The sequence below is a fragment of the Chiloscyllium plagiosum genome, unplaced genomic scaffold (assembly GCF_037043375.1).
Source record: "Chiloscyllium plagiosum isolate Xiang-an unplaced genomic scaffold, Cpla_swu_hap1 HiC_scaffold_26, whole genome shotgun sequence".
Lineage (NCBI taxonomy): Eukaryota > Metazoa > Chordata > Chondrichthyes > Orectolobiformes > Hemiscylliidae > Chiloscyllium > Chiloscyllium plagiosum.
Window position 1 is genome coordinate 47,498,967 of NW_028270164.1, and position 24,075 is coordinate 47,523,041.

General features: G+C 38.7%; 1 protein-coding gene across 2 annotated transcripts in view; it reads right to left on the reverse strand.

Annotated features, from left to right (window-relative positions):
- trim33 (tripartite motif containing 33) overlaps positions 1 to 24,075 on the reverse strand; it is a 151,875-nt gene that overhangs the window by 42,505 nt on the left and 85,295 nt on the right. For both annotated transcript variants that reach the window (XM_043716996.2, XM_043716995.2), the window contains exons 5-11: positions 13,136 to 13,252; positions 9,420 to 9,534; positions 9,187 to 9,333; positions 4,296 to 4,413; positions 3,547 to 3,794; positions 2,802 to 2,981; positions 1,227 to 1,427 (exon numbers count right to left, since the gene is read on the reverse strand). In XM_043716996.2, coding sequence (XP_043572931.2) covers positions 1,227 to 1,427; positions 2,802 to 2,981; positions 3,547 to 3,794; positions 4,296 to 4,413; positions 9,187 to 9,333; positions 9,420 to 9,534; positions 13,136 to 13,252 — 1,126 coding nt within the window. The remainder of the gene's footprint in view (positions 1 to 1,226; positions 1,428 to 2,801; positions 2,982 to 3,546; positions 3,795 to 4,295; positions 4,414 to 9,186; positions 9,334 to 9,419; positions 9,535 to 13,135; positions 13,253 to 24,075) is intronic.

Sequence of the window (24,075 nt, forward strand, 5' to 3'; positions counted from 1 at the left end):
CCAAACAGTAACCCACCCATTTACCCCTGATTAATGCACCTGGGTTGTGGGAGGAAACCGGAGCACCTGGAGAAAATCCACGCAGACACGGGGAGAATGTGCAAACTCCATACAGACAGTCGCCCGAGCTTGGAATTGAACCCGGGTCTCAGGTGCTGAGAGGCAGCAGTGCTAACCACTGAGCCACCGTGCCACCATTAAACTTGACAGATTGCATCGCAATAATCAAGGAGCAGTGGATATTACTAACATTAAAATATTTACTATTAGAGTATAAACTTGGTAAGAATTAGCTTGGACCATCTGCATGGCACTTTCAGATCCATTAAAAAGTATAATGGAGTCAATGTTACTGACCCTCGCATAATTAAAAGAAGAAACAGGGATTCACGAGTAGATGCAACAAGGATGGCAGGGGTGAGAAAATGTATTTATAGGAAAGGTTTAAGGGTCTCTTCTCGAGTCAAGGTGGAGAAGTAATCTAACAGAAATATTTAAGCTAATGAAATCATTTGAGTTGGCATACATAAAGAACAGGTTCCAACTTGGAGTTGCCCAAAACAAGATGGCATAAAACACAAAATGAATAGTAATAGGTCGAAAAGGGAATGCAGGATAAATCCCTTTCTCCAAAGAATGGCACAAATGTGCAGCAAGGAAAATATCAGATTGATGGGTAGGATAGTCAGTGGAGAAAATTGGATAAATATCTGAGAAAAAGAAATTGAAGGTCACGATGGGGTCAGAGAAGATTATGTGGAGCATAAAATGGGAGCCAAATAGTCGGTTCCTGTATTGTACACTCTTGAACAGGCACTGCACAATTACTATGTAAATCATAGGTACTACTACCCCTCGCTAAGAAGCTACAGCTTTCAGCACATTCAGGGAAACATTTACTTAATGCGAATTGATTCTCAAATTAATCCAGAGAAACTGCTCCAGTCATGCAAATCATCTTGTTACAACGGTTAGTCAGAAACAACCTAGAAACAGGCATTTTAAATCTTGACTGTTCATATGGTGCTTCCAGCATCATGCTTTAACTCATTGAAATCAAATTTATTGTACATTACACTTCAACGGTGGCTATAGGAGGTGGAAGACAAAAATATTATTTGCATTTAATCAGTAAATCGACAAATGACAGAAGTTACTTACTATCTATAACATTTTACAAACTGAAAGAAAAGCAGTCTATTCAATGGAAACCTCATGATACTGACCTGAATGGGTGGGATATCTGGAAGTGGAGGGAGGTTCTCTGGATTAGTCACTGAAGGAATCAACTCAATTGCAGCAACTGTGGGACTGGTGGGCCCTCTGTTTGCACCAGCCAAGCTCGCAGTGGTAGGGCTGGTTGGATTTGGAATGCTGTTGTGCACGGAGGCTGCAGAAAATGGTCCTGTGTGTCCAGGGTTTGTATGCTATCAGAAGGTAAAACAGTTCATGCATTTTAATTTAATACTCAATAAAACAGTTAAAAAAAAAACTCCTCCATCCATTCCAACAGGAATGTTTGCTTTTTAAACTTAGAAACAATTGGACTTTCTAGAATTACAAATTTTCATTTTTTTACTCAGCCGATATGGAACAAAAGAATAGGCTCTAAATGACAATTCTGGAAAGACAATGGAGAGAAAGGGATTAAAAGTTAGCAAAATTCTAGGTTGGAGATTTCATCCCATTGATGCCATAAGCAATATTTTAGGACAGAGGAAGTGAGAGGCGTAAGAAACCAGTAAGTGTGGGGGGATGGAAGCAGTCAGCAGAAAGATTGCAAGGGAGCTGCAGAAAAGACAAACACTAATAGTTCCAGGCTTCAGGAATTGAACTGATTGAATTTCAGTTGTTCAGTCCACCTGATTAATCATGTCAGGTTTGCCTCTTGTTGATTAATTTCCTTTTGTTTGGCAATCAGTTCGTCGTGCATTAAGAGTTGCAGCAAACCTTATTCAATTATATAGTTGTAGACATCTTGATGGTTAAATGTGACACTTAATAGACTGTTGCATAGGCATGCAATTAGAGGGAATGCTTGTTAGCTATGAGGGAGCAATATATATTTAATTCCGGGTACAAAACATGCATTCTTTCCCACCTGATATAAATTTGTTCTCTGTTAAAAAAAATAAGCTGATGCCACCTGCCTTTGTATCAGTGAATCCAATATCTATGTACCCAGTAGAATACAATATACAGAAATGCAAGATTTTGATGGCTACTTTCATGATCTCGAGGTGACACAAGTGGCTTTGTAAGAAATGGCCACTTTGTAATTTAGAGAACACCATTCAGTCTGCATATTGCAAGCTACCACAAACTGCAATGGAATAACTGATTAGACCCTTTGCTTTGGGTTTGATTGAGGGTTAAATGTGGGATATAGAATTCTTCAACAAGTATTGAAAAAGCATGAAGAACCCAAAGATGGACCGCCTTCCATTCTGCATGGAAACACCAGCTCAAAGTATGTGGTCAAGTTTCAGGAATGGGGTTTGAGTCTATAACTTTGACTCAGGCAAGAACATTATTTGATTCAAAGGCCAACACAAATTCTTAAGGAATGAGATAAGCTGTTCTTCAGTTTCCAGACTTGCATGATTGCTGACTTGGCCATGATCTGAAATCTGTCAAAAATATGCAAGCTGCAAAGGTTGATTATAAAATTACAATGTTTTGCACTCAATATTATCACATTAGGAATTTTAATATAACAGGGTAGCTAAGATAGAAGGAATATACCCCAGTTACTTTTTATTAGAACTACCAATTGCAAATTTCTGAGGAAGACTGGTTACCTGCCGTGGCATTTGAGGCATCATTGGGTACTGATGTCCATTATGTCGAGACATTCCAGCCATACGGGCAGCATTTTGTGCCAGTCTCATCTGGTGGGCTTGATGTGCCTGGTGAGCCTGAAGTGCAGCACCATTCAAATTTCCTCTGGGCATGGCTTGCATGCTAATCAAACGTGGTGGCTAAGAAAACGTGAATTAAAATAATTAAAATACTTGGAAGTTAATTTCATAAATTTCCAATTTAGACTGTGTATGGGTACAAACTCCTTTGTCTTGAATGAGAAGCCGGGGGGGTTAGTCGTGGAGACAAACTGTGCCACACCTACAATTTCTGAATCACAATTATCCGCTTTCCAGCTATGCTGAACCTATGATCTTCACATTTTGCAGTGTTTCCACAACTTCTATAAGTTCTCTCAGTGGAATGCAATATAATGCCATAAGAGAGTCAATTATATTGATGAATTCATATTTTACATACTTTTAGGCCTCCCTTCTTGACACTTAAATGTTGAAACCTTCACTCAACCAATGCGAATAAAATTCTGCCTGTACAAAGTGTGCAACAATGGGACACCTAACCTATAATTATTATAGTATTATCAAATAATAACACTGTCATACAGGAAAAAGCAAATGCACAATATCTGTTTTTTGTTACATCTTTCTCATATTTATAAACAGCTATCCCTCCCTTATCAAGAGGAAAAAATGGACCAAGTTTTTATAATATGACATAATATACCTGCTGCTGGACCATCTGTGGCCCTGTTGTCCTGGGGTGCTGTCCTACTGGGTGGCTCATCCTCATTTGTTGCATCTGCTGTTGCTTCTGTGCAAACTGCTGCTGCATGTGCTGCAGACGCAACTGTGCAAGATTAATTTGACCCTGAGGTTTTCCCCCAGCTGGCCCCTGGCTTTGGGAACCATGCCCAATAACTACATTGGGAGTGTAACCTGGAGGGTTCGGCTTGTTTTCAATCACAAGGTTGCCTAGTTAGAAAATAAAAATCAAGTCTCCAAGTTAATTTTTACCTGCACTTAATTATGTACATTATTAAAAATACCAATATAATATTTGCTCTTGGTGGTTCTAAAAGGTACCATAGTTTTTCTAACATATTTCAGTTTAGAGTACAAAGCTGTAAAACAACATTGATTCTGAAACTGTGGAAGAAAAGCCAAATTCAAGTCTGTACAGCAGGAAAAGCCATGTCAGGAAAGATTGGCTTGTTAAAACCATACCACACACAAATGAATTAAACATTTCAATGAACACGTGCTATTAAATAGCTTAGAGTTTTGATCACTGCAAGTTTACATACAGCACAGACTGAAGGATTAAAACAAAAAGTGTGGAGGCATTTAAATGGATGTATCGAGGGAAGCATGAAGAAAATCTGAAGGTGAAAGTAAGGAACAAGAAGAATAATCTTTACTAATCTCAAGATTAACACTACATTTACAAAATAATTCATCTTGGCAGTATCTTACCTAAATTTACCACATTTTTTGCCCAGAACGTAGGATCACAGTGAAAGCGCATTCCACCATTTGCAGCTGGAACTGGGTCACAACGTGCCCGGAGAATGTGTCGCAACTGAAAGGTAATCTGGAAAACAAATCATTGGTTAAACTGAACTGTTCAATCTTTCCAAGTAAATAATTGTCACTAATTTGTAAGTCCTCTGCTCAAAACTGCCATTTCGTAATTTTTAATGCTCACGTTTTGCTGGTGATAGTGAAGGTCAGGATAATTTATTTGGCTTACCTCAATTACTTTGCTTACCATTTATATCATACTTGACCAACTTAACTGCACATAGTTTGCTAATTCAAGTAAGTCTAAATAAGTTAAAAATAGATCTAACATGCAGATACTTAGGGTTTATATTATGATATTGTTATAAAGTTGAGAGATACAAAGTCGAAACAAGCTTGCGTAGAACGTTGTGATGATACTATGCCTTTAAGAGAGATGTGTACTGTCCTGTTTCTCTCGCAGAGAGGTGTTGTCACAGTGTGCAGAGGTGTTGCCTGCAGACAGACAGCTGGTAAATAGCTTTTGATTTCTCCCTGGGTTATTTTCCCCCCAATGAGACAGACAAATCATGAGTTGGCAGGATTTAGTTTTGCTTTCAGTTAGTCAAAGGTTTTCTGCCGGCTGCTGAACTAAAAGTTGGAGTTCCTGGTTGCTCAAGTGAAGTCTTAGAGAGCAAGGCTTCCTCTTAAAAATTAAAAGGGATGGCTGTTTCTTTCTTCTGGACTGGAGAGAATCAGCAATTGAGAACCTGAGGATGCCAACTATATTGGAAAAGTTGATGATCAGGGAGATTAAATAATACATTGTCTTGTCAAGTATTTCAATAGATTTAAAATTATGCCACTTTTTTGGTATTTTAGCATGTTGTAAGAATAAAGTGTGTTTTGATTAAAGCCAAGTGGTGAACTAATCAAATTACATCCAGAATACAGCACTTGCCTTGAAATAAATATAAAAGTTGGCAGGGTGGTGAGAGATCTGTCTGGTTTACAACAGATGCCAAGACTATTAATTACATATTAGATGAAACAAATAATTGACTGTCAATGTCAGCTTTAAGAGAATGGAAATCAGCCAAAACATTCCAGAGACAATGCATTCGCCATTTCAAAAGGGGAGAGGTTTCTTATCCTGGGCAGTAGCTTTGATCAACAACCCATTGAGATAATCTAAACAAAGAGTCGAGGGAAAGGGGAAAGATTAAGAGTCAAATATTATTCCTTTCATCCTTTTCTATGAAAAGGAACTTTGTCAATAAATTTTATGTCGCTCGCAACAATCATCTTTGAGTTGGGGTAAGCGTTTCTGGCATGCTATTATTTGGGAAGCTTGACTTGTTCAATCCAAAAGATTGGGCCCAGTACGTGGAATGAATTAGTTATTTTTTTCAAGCAAACGATATTGAGACAGATGAAAAGAAATAAGTATTCTCCTGACAGCTCGTGGACCCGCAGCTTTTCGGTTATTACGAGCCTAACTTTCCCTGAGGCGCCAGATTCTAAAATCTTTCAAGATTTGAAAGATTTAATTAGGAAGTATTAGGACCCCAAGCCACCTCTAATGCTGAGGCATTATTGCGTTTACTCGGCAATTCGAGAACCAGTGGAATCCGTATCCGGATTTTTGACTAAGCGAAGACAACTGGCAACTGGTGACTGTGGTTCAACTCTTAATGAGATACTGGGAGACCAGTTGATATGTGGGATTAATGGGTAACCATGCAAAAGCATCTACTAGTTGAAGCTCAGCAGGACTTCAAACAGGCACTACAACTGGATTTATCACTGGAAACTGTGGCTGTTTCAGTGACCACAAAACCAATCTTTAACAAAACATGTTCTGGACATGGTTACCTGTCAGGCATGGTCAATGCCCACTCAAAGCATAGAGTTCATTCATCAAACGCGGGAATGATGATGGAAATGGCATCAGGGATGTCAGTGCTAGTAGCCAGACTCCACAGGAAACAAAGTTTGGTGTAGGAACCATGGAAATGACCCTACATGGATAAGAGGCTTGGTTGACTCAAAGTCAGGACCAGTTACATATAAAGTTTGGATAAGAGTGACGGTTCTGAAGAATAAAATGGACTATATGAAAGCCACAAACTCTCAAAACATGCCCTGCTCATCAGAACAGCCAGAAAGGCTGTCGGAACCTGTCAACTGCCCCTTTCCCTTAAGCATTGAAGAGACCTCATGCTGAGACAGACTTGGTGGATCTCACCACATCAACATCTTTGCTGTTGGAACAGTGAACTTCTCCAAAGACGCAAGCCCCTGTACATTACACGCCACCTGTATGTGACGCAGAGTCGGAGGAAGACCCAGTGCTAAAACGCCCCAGCAGGCACTACAAGCAAAAGGACCAGCCAATGTCTTTCAACTCAGAAGGGGAGGGATGTTTCTTGCAAGGTGGTCAGCCAGGTGGACCTCATAGAATGAGTTTCCCATGTGGGGCTGTTAATCTGATCCAATCAGGAAGCACTGGCTGACAGTTAATGAGTTTGAGGTTTTGATCATTCTGAGAGCTGGCTTTGAGGGAGCTGGACCAGTGTCAAAGACTTTCGACATGCAAATAAAGGATAAACTGGTGACAGGATACCGGCCTCTGTGGAGTTATTTCAGAGGGGTTTGGACAAAGTGCACAGGGAGAAATTGTTGCCATTTGTAAACAGTTTGAGGGGTAGAGGATATAGTTTTAAAGTTTTTGTGAAAAAAAAATCAAATGTCGTGAGAACTTTTTCACAACTCATGTAGTTAGGGTATGAAATGCACTGCCTGAAAGTGGAGGAAGCAAGTTCAGTTATGACATTCAAGAGAGCAGTGGATGATTAATTAAATAGAAACAATGTTCAGGGTTGCAGGAAAAAAAGGAAGGTGGTTAGAGTTAAGTTAAATGTTCAGAAAGCCACCGTAGACTCCATGGACCAAATGGTCTCCCCTGTATTGTAACACTTCTGTGATTCTAGATATTTTGTGTCAACCAATTCAGAAATGTTAATACATACCTACGGAGCAGGTTTGACTTGAATGCTACCTCCTGGTTCAGGAGGTAGGAACAGTACCATTGAATCACAAGAGAAAAGATGACAGCCTAGTGGTATTACCGCTGGATTGTTAATCCAGAGACCCAACTTTGAATTCTGACACAGATGGCAGACTTTGAATTAAATTAAAATCTGGAATTAAGAATCTAATGACGATAATGAATCCATTGTCAGAAAAAGGTCTGGCTCTCTAATGCTCTTTTGGGAAGGAAACTGCCATCCTTACCTATACCAGCCTGCATGTGACCCCAGGCCCACAGCAACACAGTTGACTCTTAACTACTCTCTGGACAATAAGGATGGGCAATAAATGCTGGGTTAGCCAATGATATCCTCATTCCGTCAATGAAATTAAAAAAACATTTTGACGCATTATGATCCTGTGGAGGTATGCATTCTATGTCAGTAAAAAGGTTCTATCAAGTGACAATTCCCTGTTGCTTCGATGGATTACTGTCTTTACAACCCGGGTTGGTGTCATCCCATGTAAGGCTAAGTCTCAATTTGAATAGCCATGCAAATACTGCACATAAAGTCAATATTGAAAAGATGGTTACAGGTATTGGCTTTGTGCCTGGTCAGATTTCCCGAAGGTGCTTAACTCTGTTCTCCACAAAACATCAAGGGTGCTTGATGACAGGGACTTCTCAATCTTGAACTGTCCAAGGTTGTTTTACCACTTCTCGCACCTCCCCCATCCAATAGTTTGGAGATCCACCTTGCAGACTCAGATTGGTTTTCAGACTGTAATTAAGTTACAATTAATCTAGTAATCCTCAATGCAAATTGCATAATCAACTCAGCAAGACTGAGCTCCGACTAGCATACTCGCAATGTTGCAGCACGTTGCAAGAATCTTGGTCTTAGGGCTTTGGTCCTGCCACCTAATGTTGCAAATTAGATTTCACAGTCAGCAAAGATGGAATGTTTGTGGTAGCTTTACATAATGATACTAGGTTATCCAAGTCTTGTAATCATAAAGTGATGTAACAATAACTGCTGTAGACTTCGATTTTTATTAAAACATGGACTTTCATGCTCTTTCCAAAATCTGAAAATTAGCTTACTAAACACGGAGCTTGCTTTTGGTCAATTATATCATCCAGCACACTAGCATCCCAAGGTAGCAAAACCTCTGTCGTGGACAGAGTTATGTTGTTAATTGAGATTGAGTGCCTTGAAGTACATGGAGGAGAAAGTGAGGTCTGCAGATGCTGGAGATCAGAGCTGAAAATGTATTGCTGGAAAAGCACAGCAGGTCAGGCAGCATCCAGGGAACAGGAGAATCGACGTTTCGGGCATAAGCCCTTCTTCAGGAATGGCTTATGCCTGAAGAAGGGCTTATGCCCGAAACGTCAATTCTCCTGTTACCTGGATGCTGCCTGACCTGCTGCGCTTTTCCAGCAACACATTTTCAGCTCTTGAAGTACATTGCCAGGGGAGAGTTGGGTCTCTGTCTTCTATAAATTTGTCTACGTTCAGACCACATTTTGAACACTAAGTAATCTTAGGGATACAACTTTGAATCAACAGTAATACCTTAAAAGACAAAGCAAACAAGCAGCCAGAATAATTCAAGGTTCTGATGCAGTATTTTAAACAGGTGTTAAGACATTCCAGTTGTAAGATAGGAAATTCCAACTCTGCATTTGGTCAAACAGCACCCAGCACAAATGAATGGCTATATTTGTTATATGAAAACTTTCATATCCATCAAAAGCCACTGTTAACCTTAACTTCAGACAGAAATACAAGCTACGTTTTGCAGATATAAAAGATGTGATTTGCCTTACCAATCGCTTGCTGTAAAGTAGTGCTGTGCTGCTTCCACTGGAAATGGCCCATTTTGCAAAGTTCATCACGTGCTCCACCTGCCTGGCAAGACTGGTAACATCCTGCTGCTGTTGCAGTAATTTTATCTGCCTTTCCTTTGTCACATTCTGTAGAATAAGCAAAGACAACCCAGTGGAGTAAGATTCATGAACACTAGGATATGACCACGATGCAAGTATTTACTATGTCATACCTCCAGCTGCTGCAATAGGTTCTTGCCCTTTTTGTTGATTTCATTAATGAGCGTGAAGATGGCAACTTTAATATCATGCTCAACCTTTTTGTTCGTATCGGTTACTTCATTTAACCTATTAATTAAAAAAAGTAAACAAATAAAGATAGTTTATAAAATCCAATTCAGAGAGAATTATAATTTTCTTTTTTTCATCAATGCCTCAGAAAAGTGATGTTTATGTACCCTGAACTATTTGCAATTTAAATTTATACAGTAACTGTAATGGAGTAAAACGCCAAAGGCATGGGTATGAAACAACATTTGATACTGAGCCATGCAAAAAACGGTTAGGGTAGGTGACAAAAAAGTTTGGAAAAGAGGTAAGTTTTAAAGAGTGCCTTAAAAAATGGAGAGGTGCAGACATTTAAGACGGGAATCTTAACATTCTTGCCTGGTCGCTGAAGGTATGGGTGCTAATTGAGGAGCAATTAAAATGGAATCAACAAGCCAGAAGGAAGAACTGGAGTGTAAAAATATTTTGATCCATGTTTCAAACCCTTGCATGGCCTCATCATATCTTAGCTCAAAGTTTCTGTGTTACAACCCTCCAACATTTCTACGCTCTTCCACCAATCCTATGCCATTTTCTCAATTTTATTTAAACTCTACCATATCCTGTTCAACATGTACCTATGTCAAAAATAACTCTGGCCAATGAATATTCAAGATTTTACTCAGACAGCTAATGCCAAAATATCGGAGACTTATTTCTCTTATTAAGAACTTAGCTCATGGCAATAATTTATAAGTGATATCCTAGAGTGAAATCTGACTTTTCAGATCATATGTCTTGCTTTTTTTTTCAATTTGTCATCTGTTCAGCCAATGCATTTTTAATAGAATAAGTTCATTACACCACAGGGGAAAAAAGTTATGTATCACAAGTTGGAAATATTATGTCATGAACAAAGGAATAGACAACCTTCGCCTCAACAATTTCCTTTACAGATAATGCCAGTGAAGCATCACCCTAATTCACCAGTTCATTCTTTACTCAACTGTTGAGATCACTGATGTGTCCTTTCAGCAAATGTTTGCATATTCAGATAAGATTCTTTCCAACTCACTGGCTATTCTCATTAGGTTCCAGAGGTGGGAATAAATGGCTTTACTATGAGGACGCTAAAAATCACATCTGTTAGTATGGGTCCTTTCTTAGAACTGAGGCTTTTGGCCTCCTTCCTTTCTTAAGTTACAAAAGCTCAACTTAGTAAACACTTCATCCATGTGTCACCTGTAAGCTTGTTTAGAAATTTATCCTAAGTCACGTTTTCTTAGAAATATTGTTTCAATTCACTACTTGAATTAGTTTTTATTAAAAAAGGGCCAGAAGCCAAGTCACCTTCACAAAAATGAAAATCAAAAGCTAATTAGTACAATCTCAGAACACAAGCTCTCAAACACATTATAATCTGTCAAACTCTTTCTGCTCTGTATAAAAGCAATATGATACTGTTAAAGGAAAGTGTGACCTTTAAGAAGGAATATTTTCGATAATAGCTTGGTTAATACAGTCTATTCTCCTTCAACATGAATTGGTTTTAACACGATTGAAGGATTTAGACTATTATTTATAGAATGTGAACTTTGCTTACCTGTATTCGGTTATGACATGATCCCAGTCCTATTAGTTTAAATGACGCTACTATTATGCAGTTTTCTTAAAACGGGGGATCGCACGGGAATATTATATTAGAACCAACTGTACATTCTAGTTGTGCAAACTTAATATAGATGGTAAATCTTGACACTACCTGAATATATTAAAGAAAAACTGTTGGCAGTATGTTATATGCATATTACTGAACTCTATCTCATGGATAGAAAAATTATGCCTGCTTTCACTAATATGCAGGCAAAATCTGTTTTCCCCCCCAACTGCTCAGTGCAATTTTCTAGGGAAAAAAAACTTCAGTCTAAAGCCTGGGTTTTGCAGATTCAGCTAATCTTAGTGACACAGGCAGTAGGATTCTAAAACTGAACTTTTTGTATGCTGAAAGGCAACAAATTGTTGGGCGGGCGGGGAGAAGGGGAGAGAGGTGGTACACAGCGGTACTCTGCTAGAAACCTGCATGAAATGCAAGTCGAGTTGGTCTGACTTTGCCTGTGATTGCTCTCCCCTCCAAAGGCTGAAGAACCTGAAAGCACGCTGAAAGGTCATACATGAAGCAAAAGACAGCAAATCATCTCATGTACAGAAGCAATTAGATTCCAGAAACATCCACCTTCTGAAGACTGCAAAATCTTCACAAAGCTAACTGGGTCAAATTCCAACAAGGCGCATCCTGTGGCTTCAGAGGAAATCAACTAACTGAATAATCAATTATCTGAACTAAATAGTGCCCACCCATCTCGGTTGGATAATCAAGGTTCCTATGTATTTCCAGACAAATTGGCATCTCTGCCTTTATGACTCCTCTTGAAACCAAAACAAGGACAACATTAACTTGTTAAAAGGAGCAGCATTATCATAGGAAGAAAATGCCCTCTCATAAAAGCAGCAAGGGGAGGGCATAGATTTGTAATTGTCTGCAGAAGAAACAAGGGTAAAGTGAGGAAGAACATTTTCATTTAATTCGGGTATAGAATGTATCGCCTGGAACTGTGGTGAAGGCAGAGTCAACTGAGGCATTCATGAGGGCATTGAATGTTTTGGACTGAAATCATGTGAAAGGGTATGGGGGACAAGCATGAGATAGTGATTTCCGTTTAACAAGCCAGTGAGGGCTCAAGGGGCCAAATGACCACCATTTGTGTTCTGACACCTCTGTGAATCTATGAAAAATGATAAGCATTCGACTGTACTAAACAAGCACGGAAGAGAAAAAGGAACATTTTAAACATTTTATTGAGAGAGAAAGATAGAGGGGTGCAGGGGAATGGTATCTCTGACACTCATTTAACTCAGAGGAGAAAGTGAGGTCTGCAGATGCTGGAGATCAGAGCTGAAAATGTGTTGCTGGAAAAGTGCAGCAGGTCAGGCAGCATCCAGGGAACAGGAGAATCGACATTTCGGGCATAAACCCTTCTTCAGGACTTTCCTCATTCCTGAAGAAGGGCTTATGCCCGAAACGTCAATTGTCCTGTTCCTTGGATGCTGCCTGACCTGCTGCGCTTTTCCAGCAACACATTTTCAACTCATTTAACTCAGCTTGGAAAAGGAAACCATAAGGGACAATGCATAAAAATCCATAAAAATGGATTTAAAGAAAAGCCAGATCAGCAAATCTTAAGGGAAGTAAGGTTTATGCTGTTACAGTTACAGAGAAAGGGTGGAAGTTTAAATGGAGTACTTGTTGGATATATATTCAATAAATCAGAATATATATTTTTCACACCAGTATTTGTAAGCATACAAAAATTTCCAAGCATCATGCCAAAGATGAAATGAATCAAACATTAGCTCAAGTCTGAAACGTTGATAATACGTATTTTGAGAAAGAAATACTAATCTAGGAAACTTAAGCATTCACAAATTAACAGCAAAACTTCCAAATTAAACAGTTTTAAGTAAAAAATCTGGATCCAATTACAGACAAACATGACAACCATGGGGTTAGTCCTGCATACTCCATTTTAAATTAGTGAAACTCATTCTAACACTGTCAAGCTCCAGAAGCACTAATTGAAATAAAAATAAAATTAAGATTTCCATCTCACTAACTTGAACATACCTATTCTGCACTTGACTGGCTGCATACTGCACGTAATTCTTCTTTTCTTGAAGCTTGGCCATCAAAGTCTCAATAATAACTTTTTGGTTTTGAAATGCTTCTTCTAAAAACTGATATCTGTAAAGCAAAACAAAAGTGAACTTTACACAAATAAATCACTCATGAAAATAGTCTTGTTTATTTCTCAAAACCTGCCACAAGGTCAGAAAAGTAGATCAACAAATTTCAAATCTGCTTAGTTTATATCATCCTTGCAAGGTACCTCATGTATGGGCTATGACTGGTGACAACTCAATATCTGCTTTCAACATTTATACTTTTGTTTTTGAGGGAAAAATATCAATTTTAGCTTTGTAGGGAAGAACTTAGTTATGCTGTGGTCTGGACCACATTGAGAACAGGTTTATAGTTGTAATGCAACTTTCATAAACCGTGTTTCACAGCTAATTATATAAAGCATTGTTGGAATGTAAGCAAATCCAATGCCAATTTACACACATCAAGTTTGCACAAACAAGCAAGATAAATTATCAGAGAATCTTTCTTAGTGGCTTTGGTGAAGGGATAAATGTTGGCCAGTGTAGTGGAAGAACTCCTTTCCATTTAAAAAAAATTCTGTCATGATATTTGAATATGTATACACATCTGCCCCAAAGAATGAACTGGACTTTAGTTGAACATACCATTTACAAGGTAACACAAAATTCTCATTGGTGCATTGCAGTGTAAAAGTATGTATTCAAACATGTTTAACAACTGTAAATACAACCGCATACTCACCTAATACTCAAATGAACGGTACTTGTCATGTAAAAAAATCATCCAGTTATTAATCAATAACTGCCATTCTTAAAAAAATTCATTCCAGTAAGTGAAATTACAGGCTCATTTAACAGTGTCATATGTACAGTGAAACGTGGATCATGTTGCCATGTTCTGGCACCATCTTGGATTACAGAACAAAATACTCATTAAATTGTATAAATGGTAGAATATTGAATAAATTAATATCACTAAATTGATGTTACTAAAACTAGAACAACTTCAAAAGTTCATTTTTCCCTCTCCGGAGACTTCACTCTTTCTGCTCCTCCAGTTGCCACTGTCTGATATTATCCGAGATCCTGGCAACGTGCTCCTTTTCAACCCCTGCTGTTGCTTCAGCATCCACCACCTCCAAGCTGGAGACAGTCACACTGGGCGGGTTCCATACCTCCTCAGATGGTGGACATCAACTGATGGGTCATGGCTCCAAGCCTACCAAGAGGTGCGTTGCCTCAACCTCTGAAGCCGCTATCGAGATGCAGCAGGGATGGAAACACATGGGGACCCTGCCTCCCACAGAATGGCGTCAGGTGGTGGCTCCAGGGCAATGAAAACAAAAAAAAGTCACCAAGATGGAAAGGCAATGATGAAGCCACTTGGATGTGGCAGAACCCGCCGCATGAGCCATGAGCAGACATACCCCACACTCAGCAGCCAAATGCTGCTGATCTTGCTGGCGCCATCTTGGAAGATGGTATTTTATCAATTATATTAACAATAAAAGATGCATAATTCCACCTTAAAAGTACCTGACAAGAGCTGATCTGGCATTAAACTGACCGTTCACCATTGTTGAATATATAAGTAGCACTCTTTCACTACTGGCTGTTGCCTAACTTGGTGTTAGCAATAACATATCAGTCCAACACACTAGATTTGCACACAAACAGCACATTGGCACCAAACGCAGCCAATTCACTCAATATCATACAACTTGCTGTACAAAAGCCAAGAATTTTTACTATGTTAGGTAATGAACTTTTTTTTTGAGTGTTACAGGCAAGGCAATATCTGCTGTCCATTTATTTTGGCATTAACTATATACTGCAACAGTTATATAGGCAAAAAAAAAGTTTTCTGGTCTCTTCCCTGAAGACAGTGAATCTGCTGATTTTTAACAATTGTAATGATCCCAGTTGATTGTCCAGTATTACAATCACCAGATTCTCAAGCTTGACAAATGTTGCTCAGAGCACAAGTTTCAGTTTGCATTTACTGTGGAGGTCAATCACTGAATATGAAATCACAAGTAGTTGCCAGTATATTTTTTAATGGAACATAAAAATGTGTTGCAAAGAAAAACATGGATTATATATTTGACAAAAAAAAAAGAAGAATCTAATTAAAAACATCAGAAAGATCGATTTATCTATCTTATAGATACTAAAACCTCAGTGATGAGCAACTCTATGTCCATGCTAAAGCTTCTTGTCAAGCTGGTATGGCTTCCATTTGGTAGATTGCTACTTTCTTCAGTAAAATGCATTTCCTAAGATCTTTTAGGCAACTTATCTAATAATTAACCTAGATTCCTTAAACTCATGTCTTCAACAACATTCAGGATATCTTCTGAAAGCCCTACAAGCCACCTTCTCACTGAATTATAAGCAACACAGGCTTCTTCCCCACTCTTACAGCCTGGAGACAGATAGTAACAGTATTTCTTTTTAAGGGCCTCTTTCCACTGCAAGAACCAGTTTCTGGCTCGTTCTCTATGGTGGTCATAAAACTAAAGTCAAAAAACACCTTAACCAAATCTCCAAGTGGCTTGCTGATTGTTTGGGTTGAAATTATCTTATGTCTTATAAACGCTGAATGAAACTAAATACTAAAAATGCCATGACTTTGAAAAATAAAGTCAAATCTTCCCAGAACTGAAAAATGAAAATTCACTTTTTCTCCACTTTAGAACCCAAGTTTTAAAATAATAATAATAATAGTAACACAAAGCCGTGAAACTTTCTAACTAGACTCTCGGAAGCTTGCAAGTGGCTCAGTGCTACAACACAATTTATTTTGGTATTAATTTCAACAAAGTATTACCAAAAAGCTTTATGTTGCTGCCAGAAACCAATTTGGCACTGTGATAAAGGATTGTATTCTAATTTGGGAGCTTGGATTTTAAAAGTAGAGGCAAAATAGTTGAGGTTTCTAGTAACCAAACTGTAAAAACATTTGATCAATCAAGCCAGGTTTCCCCAAGTTTCAGGTTGGACCAGTATAAACTTCAAGTGGAAAATAAACACATTTATCTCCAGAATTTGTAAATTCAAATCATTTTCTAGCAGAAATGCGGGAGCACTATTGTTCCTGCAACTCCCTAGATTCCTCCATCTTATTGCTTGGTCTGCACTTGGAGGGACCCCCAAGGTATTAAATCAGGAATTTAAATTAGGGATCCCCTAATTATTAAAGGCACCATTGCTAATAAATATTCACAGTCCCATTGTATTCAGGACGCCTACAAGTCATCTAATTGCATGTGTTTTATATCTTTTGAGTAGCAATCAGGATATTAAGGCATTGGTGCCAGCCAGCTAATGTTGATAGGCCAGAACTCAAATTTTCCAGTCAGAAGAGAACTAGTAAATGCAAGATTCATGAAAAATATTTAATTTTGAATTTGGGGATTACCTGCTGAAACTCATTCCCAGTATATTTAGGAATTGGATAACCTAAAACCCCTGAGAACTCCATGGGAATCCTGAAAACAATGTTGACATGGTTATACAGCATGCAAAATCAAACCTGAGCAATGGGAGACTGTTGTAACGTCAATTATAGTGCCATTTGTGTCACATCTGGCCAGTTATGCAGTGATACTATAATAAAGGGAGGAACTTAACATGGTTGTCACTAAGGAAAAATGTACTGAGCAAACTATTGGGATTAAAGGCAGTCAAGTCCCCAGAATGATGGCCAAGATCCTAGGGTCTTAAAGGAAGATACTGCAGAGATAGTGGATGCATTGATTATAATAATGTAAATTCTCTTGATATGGAAAAGGTTCAAGTGGATTGGAAAAAGTGCTAATATCCCACCCTGAGTCAAAAAGGAAGAGAAGCAGAAAGTAGGGAACTACAGGCCAGTTTAAGATGTGTCGTGAGAAATAGTTAGAATCATTACTAAGGAAGTACATTTCATAGAATCCCTACAGTGTGGAAACAGGCCCTTCAGCCCCACAAGTCCACACCTACCCTCCAAAGAGTGACCCAAGTAGTCACTATTCATGTCTGAACCTAGTAAATGGTGCCTGTGAGATGAAACGCCTTAACCAATAGCTAAAGTTGGGCACTTCCAGCAGGATTTCCAAGATAACAATGAATCATTACATTTATTTTTCTCCGCCCTCACTTGCTACTTCTCGATTTCTAGTATTCCAGTTAAGATCAATGTATGCAAAAGAGATCAAAGATGAAATCGAGAACCCAACCAATCCTAGTATTTGAACTACCATTGGATAAGTTTCGCAATTTTAGGTGCTTCAATATGCAAGAGAAAATTATTGGGTTTGTTCAATATAAATACGGGGAAACCAAGGTGATTAAATGGCACTATTACATTCAATAGCCATGAAAGGGGTGCACTGAACTACTAAAAGGAATCAAACAAGACCCATACAGAGCACAAATTCCTCTATGAATCTTGTTCTCAGTTCAAGAATAACTTGCAATATCAAAAAAATGCAAGAGAACCATAACTGCTCAACTTCATTTATAAGCAGAACACACCTAGTCGAAACCATACACAGCATGGCAGCTCAGCGGTTAGCACTGTTGCCTTACAGCGCCAGGGACCGGGTTCGATTCCAGCCTCGGGTGACTGTCGTAGATTTTGTACATTCTCCCAGTGTCTGCGTGGGTTTTCTCCAGATTCTCCGGTTTCCTCCCACAAGCCAAAAGATGTGCAGTGTAGGTGAACTGGGCATGCTAAATTGCCCAAAGTGCTCAGGGATGCGTAGGTTAGGTGCATTTGTCAGGGGTAAATATAGAGTAATAGGGTAGGGGAATGGGTCTGGGTGGGTTAATCTTCGGAGAGTCAACGTGGACTTGTTGGGCCAAAAGGCCTGTTTCCGCAATGTAGGGGTTTGATGATTTGGTCAACGTCCTTCATCGGGATGGGTTACTAATGTTTCCATTCAGTTATCAACAGTTTTTCCTCCATAAATTGCATGAACAACTTCTAATGGCCACAAGGCACAGCTTTATCATATCAATATTATTTTGCCTAAATCGAGAACTATAACTCATATCAAAAATATACAGAGGAAAGGCATGTCTCATATTTACCATTAATAAATTGGTTAGGCAGGTATTAATTAGAAACCCCTACTGGGCTTTGATAATCATCTGTGCTTTTACAAGACCTCTTGTGGAATTTTATGAAGCTTTATTCCATCTAGCTGATGTGGAGTTGGGAATAGCTAGGGGAAATCCTTTACTGCAGATTTCTTTGGCACTCTCAAATAGCTCATGCAACTGTTTTTTTCCTAGTTACATGAGAATTCCCCTCAATGAGGAATACCCAAGATTTTGTCACTGGCTCAGAGCAGTTTTCTGAAAAGAATGTCAATAGGGCATCATAGAACAATCTTGCAGATTAAGAATATTTTTAAAAGGTTAACTGTTTTAAAAAAAGGCAAGTCTGGTCTCAGGTCAACCTGGGAGTAACACAATTGACTATCGTTTATGGACTACAGAATGTATGTTTGCTAAATTATGATGATACAAAGATAGGAAATTAAATTGTGAAAGGAATACAGGTAGTCTGTAAATGGAGATATGCTAAATGAGTCAACAAAAGGCTGTAAGTTGAGTATAAGTTGTGGTAAAATATGAACTTTCCTCGCTTGGTAGGAATAGAAAGGTAACAATATTTAAATGGAGAAAGATTTATGAACTGGGAGGCATAGAGGAATCAGAGGAAACTGGCAAATGAATCACAACTCAAGAACACAAGCGAGTAGGTATACAACTGATCAGAGTCTTAGAGATGTACAGCATGGAAACAGACCCTTCGGGTCCAACCCGTCCATGGCAACCAGATATTCCAACCCAACATAGTCCCACCGGCCAGCACCCGGCCCATATCTCTCCAAACCCTTCCTATTCATATATCTATCCATCCAAATGCCTCTTAAATGTTGCAATTGTACCAGCCTCCACCACATCCTCTGGCAGCTCATTCCATACACGTACCACCCTCTGCGTGAAAAAGTTGCCCCTTGGGTATCTTTTATATCTTTCCCCTCTCACCCTAAACCTGTGCCCTCTAGTTCTGGACTCCCCGACCCCAGGGAAAAGACTTTGTCTATTTATCCTATCCACGCCCCTCATAATTTTGTAAACCTCTATAAGGTCTCCCCTCAGCCTCCGACGCTCCAGGGAAAACAGCCCCAGTCTGTTCAGCCTCTCCCTGTAGCTCAGATCCTTCAACCCTGGCAACATCCTTGTAAATCTTTTCTGAACCCTTTCAAGTTTCACAACATCTTTCCGAGAGGAAGGAGACCAGAATTGCACGCAATATTACAACAGTGGCCTAACCAATATCCTGTACAGCCGCAACATGACCTCCCAACTCCTGTACTCAATACTCTGACCAATAAAGGAAAGCATACCAAACGCCTTCTTCACTATCAATTTATTGATTAGTGCATGGAATAGATAAGAGATACCTGAAGCTAGTCGCAAATCAATGAGGGGATGTCATAAGCAACAATCTAAAGGTGCAGCTCGCCCTGTCCCCAAAGAGAAAATGGATAGTGTTGCAAAATCTTGAAGTATTTAGATATGCATTTGCAATGCCAAGGCATTACAAGGTTTTGGGTTAAGTGCTGGAAAATGGAATTAGAATTGTTACGTGGTTATTTTTGACTGGCGTGGATGAGAAAGGCTGAAAGGTCTTTTTCTGTGTAGTAGATGTCTTTACCTTATAAATAGAGATGTTTTTGAACAGGGCATTGCTAAGGCCACACCTAGAGTTCTCTGCACATTTTCAATTGCATTATTTAAGGAAATACTTAATTGTACTAGAAGCAGTGTAGAGAAGGTTCTCAACTCATTCCTACAATTAGGTGGCTTTTTTCTAAGGAAAGGTGTGACATGTTCAGCCTTTATCTTTTTTTTTGATTAGATTCTTTACTGTGTGGAAACAGGCTCTTTGGCCCAGCAAGTCCACACCGACCCTCCAAAGAGCAACTCACCCAGATCCATTCACTTAACCTGCACATCTTTGGACTGTGGGAGGAAAATGGAACACCCGGAAGAAACCCACGCAGACACGGGAAGAATGCGCAAACTCCACACAGACAGTCGCCCGAGGCTGAAATCGAACCTGCGATCATGGTGCTGTGAGACAGCAGTGCTAACCACTGAGCCACCGTGCCAAGAATGAAAAATTATCTTTTTGAAATATTATGGTGAAAAGACTAAAGTTAGGGGACTGTCTGACAATAAGAAGTCCCCCTTCAAGACAAAAGATGAGTTTTTTTTTCCTGAGGACTAAGTGTCTTCGGAATTTTCTTCTCCAAAGTAGCGAAGGCAGGGTCTCTAAGTATTGTTAAGGCAGAGACAGATAGATTTTGACCAACAAGAGACTCGAAGGGTGGTGCTGTGGTTATCAAGTGGAAAAAGGAAAATAGAGTTGAGACTATAATAAAGTCAGCCATCATCTTATTTAAAGCTGCAGCAGACCTGAAGGACAGAATGGCCAGATTCTGGACCTAAAAATGAAAATATACTCTTGCTTCTTACTGATAGCCTAACTACAAAACATGTACTGTGGACACTTGTTGAGGTTAACTTTCAAGTTTATTTGTGGTACTCTGTGAAGCCAGCCAACAGCCACTATCCAGAATAACACTGGTTTGTTGATGACACAAGTGAAAAAGACTTGGGTGAGGAACTGATGGGCTGGTATGGAATCATGCACTACTGACAATAAGCATATTCACAAGAGGGAAAATGCTCCAGAATAGTGTGTTTATATTAGGGGATAGTATCTTCACTGGAAAGGAAAAATAATTAACAATCAACTCCTTTTAAAGATTATCCTTGCACATAAAAATATTAAAAGATATACTGGAATTGAATCCAGTCCAGCCAAGGTTCACAAACCTGATACTGGGCATGGACGGACTATCTTATGACAGGAGGTTGAATAGATTGGAATATAGAAGGATGAGAGAGGAGTTTATTTAAACATAAATGTTTGTTATGAGACTTAACAGAGCAGGTTCAGAAAGATTGTTTTCCCCTATGGAAGAGTCTAGTACCAGAGGGTATAGTTTCAGAATAAAGAGTTGCACATTTAAGACAGAGATGGAGGAATTTCTTCACTGCAGAAGGCTGTTAAGGCTGAGTTACTAAGTATAATCAAGTCTGAGATATGGCTTGGAAGTGGTAGTGTTGGACTGGGGTGGACAAAGTTAAAAATCACAACACCAGATTATAGTCCAACAGGTTTATTTGGAAGCACCAACTTTCAGAGCACCGCTCCTTCATCAAGTCTGAGATAGACAGATTTTCAAGCAGCAAGGGAATCTAGGAATATGGAGAAAAAGCAGCAAAGTGAAGTTGGGCCTTCAGCTCTGATGAAAAGTCATTTTGATTCGAAACATTAGCTTGCTATCTCCATGAATGCTGTCTGACCCACTGTGATCTCCAACATTTGTTGTCTTCAGTTTAGATTCCAGCATCTGCAGTAATGTGTTCCTACATTGAGGAAAATCAGTCATGATCTCATTGAATGGCAGAACAGATGTACTAGGCTGAACAACCTAGTTCTGCTCTCAGGTCTTATGGTCGAACTTCAAATGTACAAAAAAATGCTAAGGAAGCTCACTGCTGCACAAACAATTTGGGCGCACCTAAATACCAACAACCACAGCTGATCATTAAAGCAGCCCACTCACACCTTCTCAAGGTCAATTTGGATAGGTAAATGCTGGTCCAGCTAATAACGTTCAAATCGCCAAAATAATATGAAGTAGTAAGTAAATTATCCCCTCTATTCAAATCCCCATATATATGATTAATATGCAAATAATTCCAGGTAGTCATCTTTACTTATTGCACTAATAGCCAGTTTCATATGGATCAATCAACAGCAGTTTTCCCAGTGCTATACCATCTATTAATGTGTGTTGCATTGTGTTGTGGGAGCACAGCTGTGTGTTTGTAAAGCTAATTCCGACATCTTTCCTTCAATTTATCTAATCTATTAAAATACCGTATTTATCTTAAAGACTTCAATCAAACCACCACTTAACCTTATATTCAAGGGAATGCACCCCTTTGTGTAATTCTCCTCAGATGTGAAGCCCTTGGATTCAGGTACAACCCTGTGAATCTGTGTTTCTTTTCAACACCAATATATAAGAGACATAGCACCCATAACTGCTTAGAATACTCAATGTGTGGTCTCACTAGAACTTTGCATAATGGAAACATGAATTCTTCTTTTATGTTTGGTCTAATTTTCTAGATATAATGGGCAATATTTAAACAGCCTTTTAAATATTTTCTCATCTGTTCATGATTTAATGGTGTGCGCACCTGGACCTCCAGCTATCTTCTGAGATCAACTGTTTTGAGCTTCTCAAAGTATTTTGATCTATTACTTTTAGGTGCAAGAGAGACAGCTTTAAACTTCTTGTACGGACATCTGTTTGCCACAGTTTTACCCATTCACCTGAAATTGAGATTTCATCTGCATTTTGTTTTGAAATGATTCATTCACAAATGTGAAATTCACTAGCTCGACCAGCATTTATTGTCCATGCCTACGCTTACAATGCTACTCCTTTTTGCGTCATCAACAAACTTAGACATGCAGCACTCTACTCCACTAAATCATTAACAAATATTGAATATTTGATGTTCCAGAGACGCTTATGAAACACTTGAAAAAATATTCCGCCAATTAGCATTATAGCTCAATATCATGACTCACTCCAATCAGCCAATTTCATAACTAGGTCAAAAACTAACCTTCAAATTTTATGCATTTTAGTCCATCAGTTATTAAGGGTGGAGGAAGGGGGAAAACTTAATTAAATTTCTTCAGCAAATCTATAGACATGTGTTTATGAATTTTATCACCTCAAAAAAATATTGTCGAGTTCCCATGCTTGTTCTATTTCTGATTATGTGAATATTTTCAAGGTGTTCAGTTACTCCACCTTTAGCTTACACACTTTAGTCTTTTCACAGTACTAAATCTTCAGCTAACTCATTCATAATTCCCCACATCACCATTGAGATATCACACAAGTTTCCAACTAAAAGTTTTAACTCTAACTAAAGTTTTTGCAAACTAGTTAAACATCATATCTTTCACCTAATTTGTGGGAAACATGTCTTTATAAAATGTTGTGCTATGATGAACAAGGGGACTGGAGTTCAACATAAATATGATTAACTCACCAATGACTTCCTAATCAGACTCTTTATTTGCAAGTTCTAGAAATTCTTCACAATACCATAGTTTCATGTTATTGAATATGTATACTCTTATTAGCACAATATGGCATTGCAACACACAGGGAAAAAATAAAACTTGGATTTAACAAGAATGAAATGTTGTAAAACAGTTGAAGCTGCTTGACAACCGAGAGAACATATCTCAATGCGGTAACAAGAATGGAATCTTTCCATCTGCCTGAATATTAACTTGCCATAATGTAAGTGTTTAGACTTCTTGCATCAAGAATGCCTTAACTCACGAGTGCATCTTTCCATATACAATGCACTTTAGTAAAGCCAGCGTTACAATTTTTTATTAAAATGGAAATTTTTTCCCAGTTATATTACTGAGCATGTTTACATCAAGGAACTGAATTTTACACCTTCAACAAGATCAACAACATCAAATGTATATGTATATACATTTCAATATACAAATATTGAAATATACAAATATATATGTGCATACAGTAGCAATCTGTTACAGACTTTCCCATACAACACCCATTTCAATAGCCAAGAAAGTAACAGTGTGTAATCCAAACAAAGTGATATTCCAGATACCATAGTAGTAACTTAGCAGTCGCGAAAAGTTTCATGAAACAGTATAAGCTTCTGAACCAGTTTTCAAGCATTGCTCGCTTAACATCC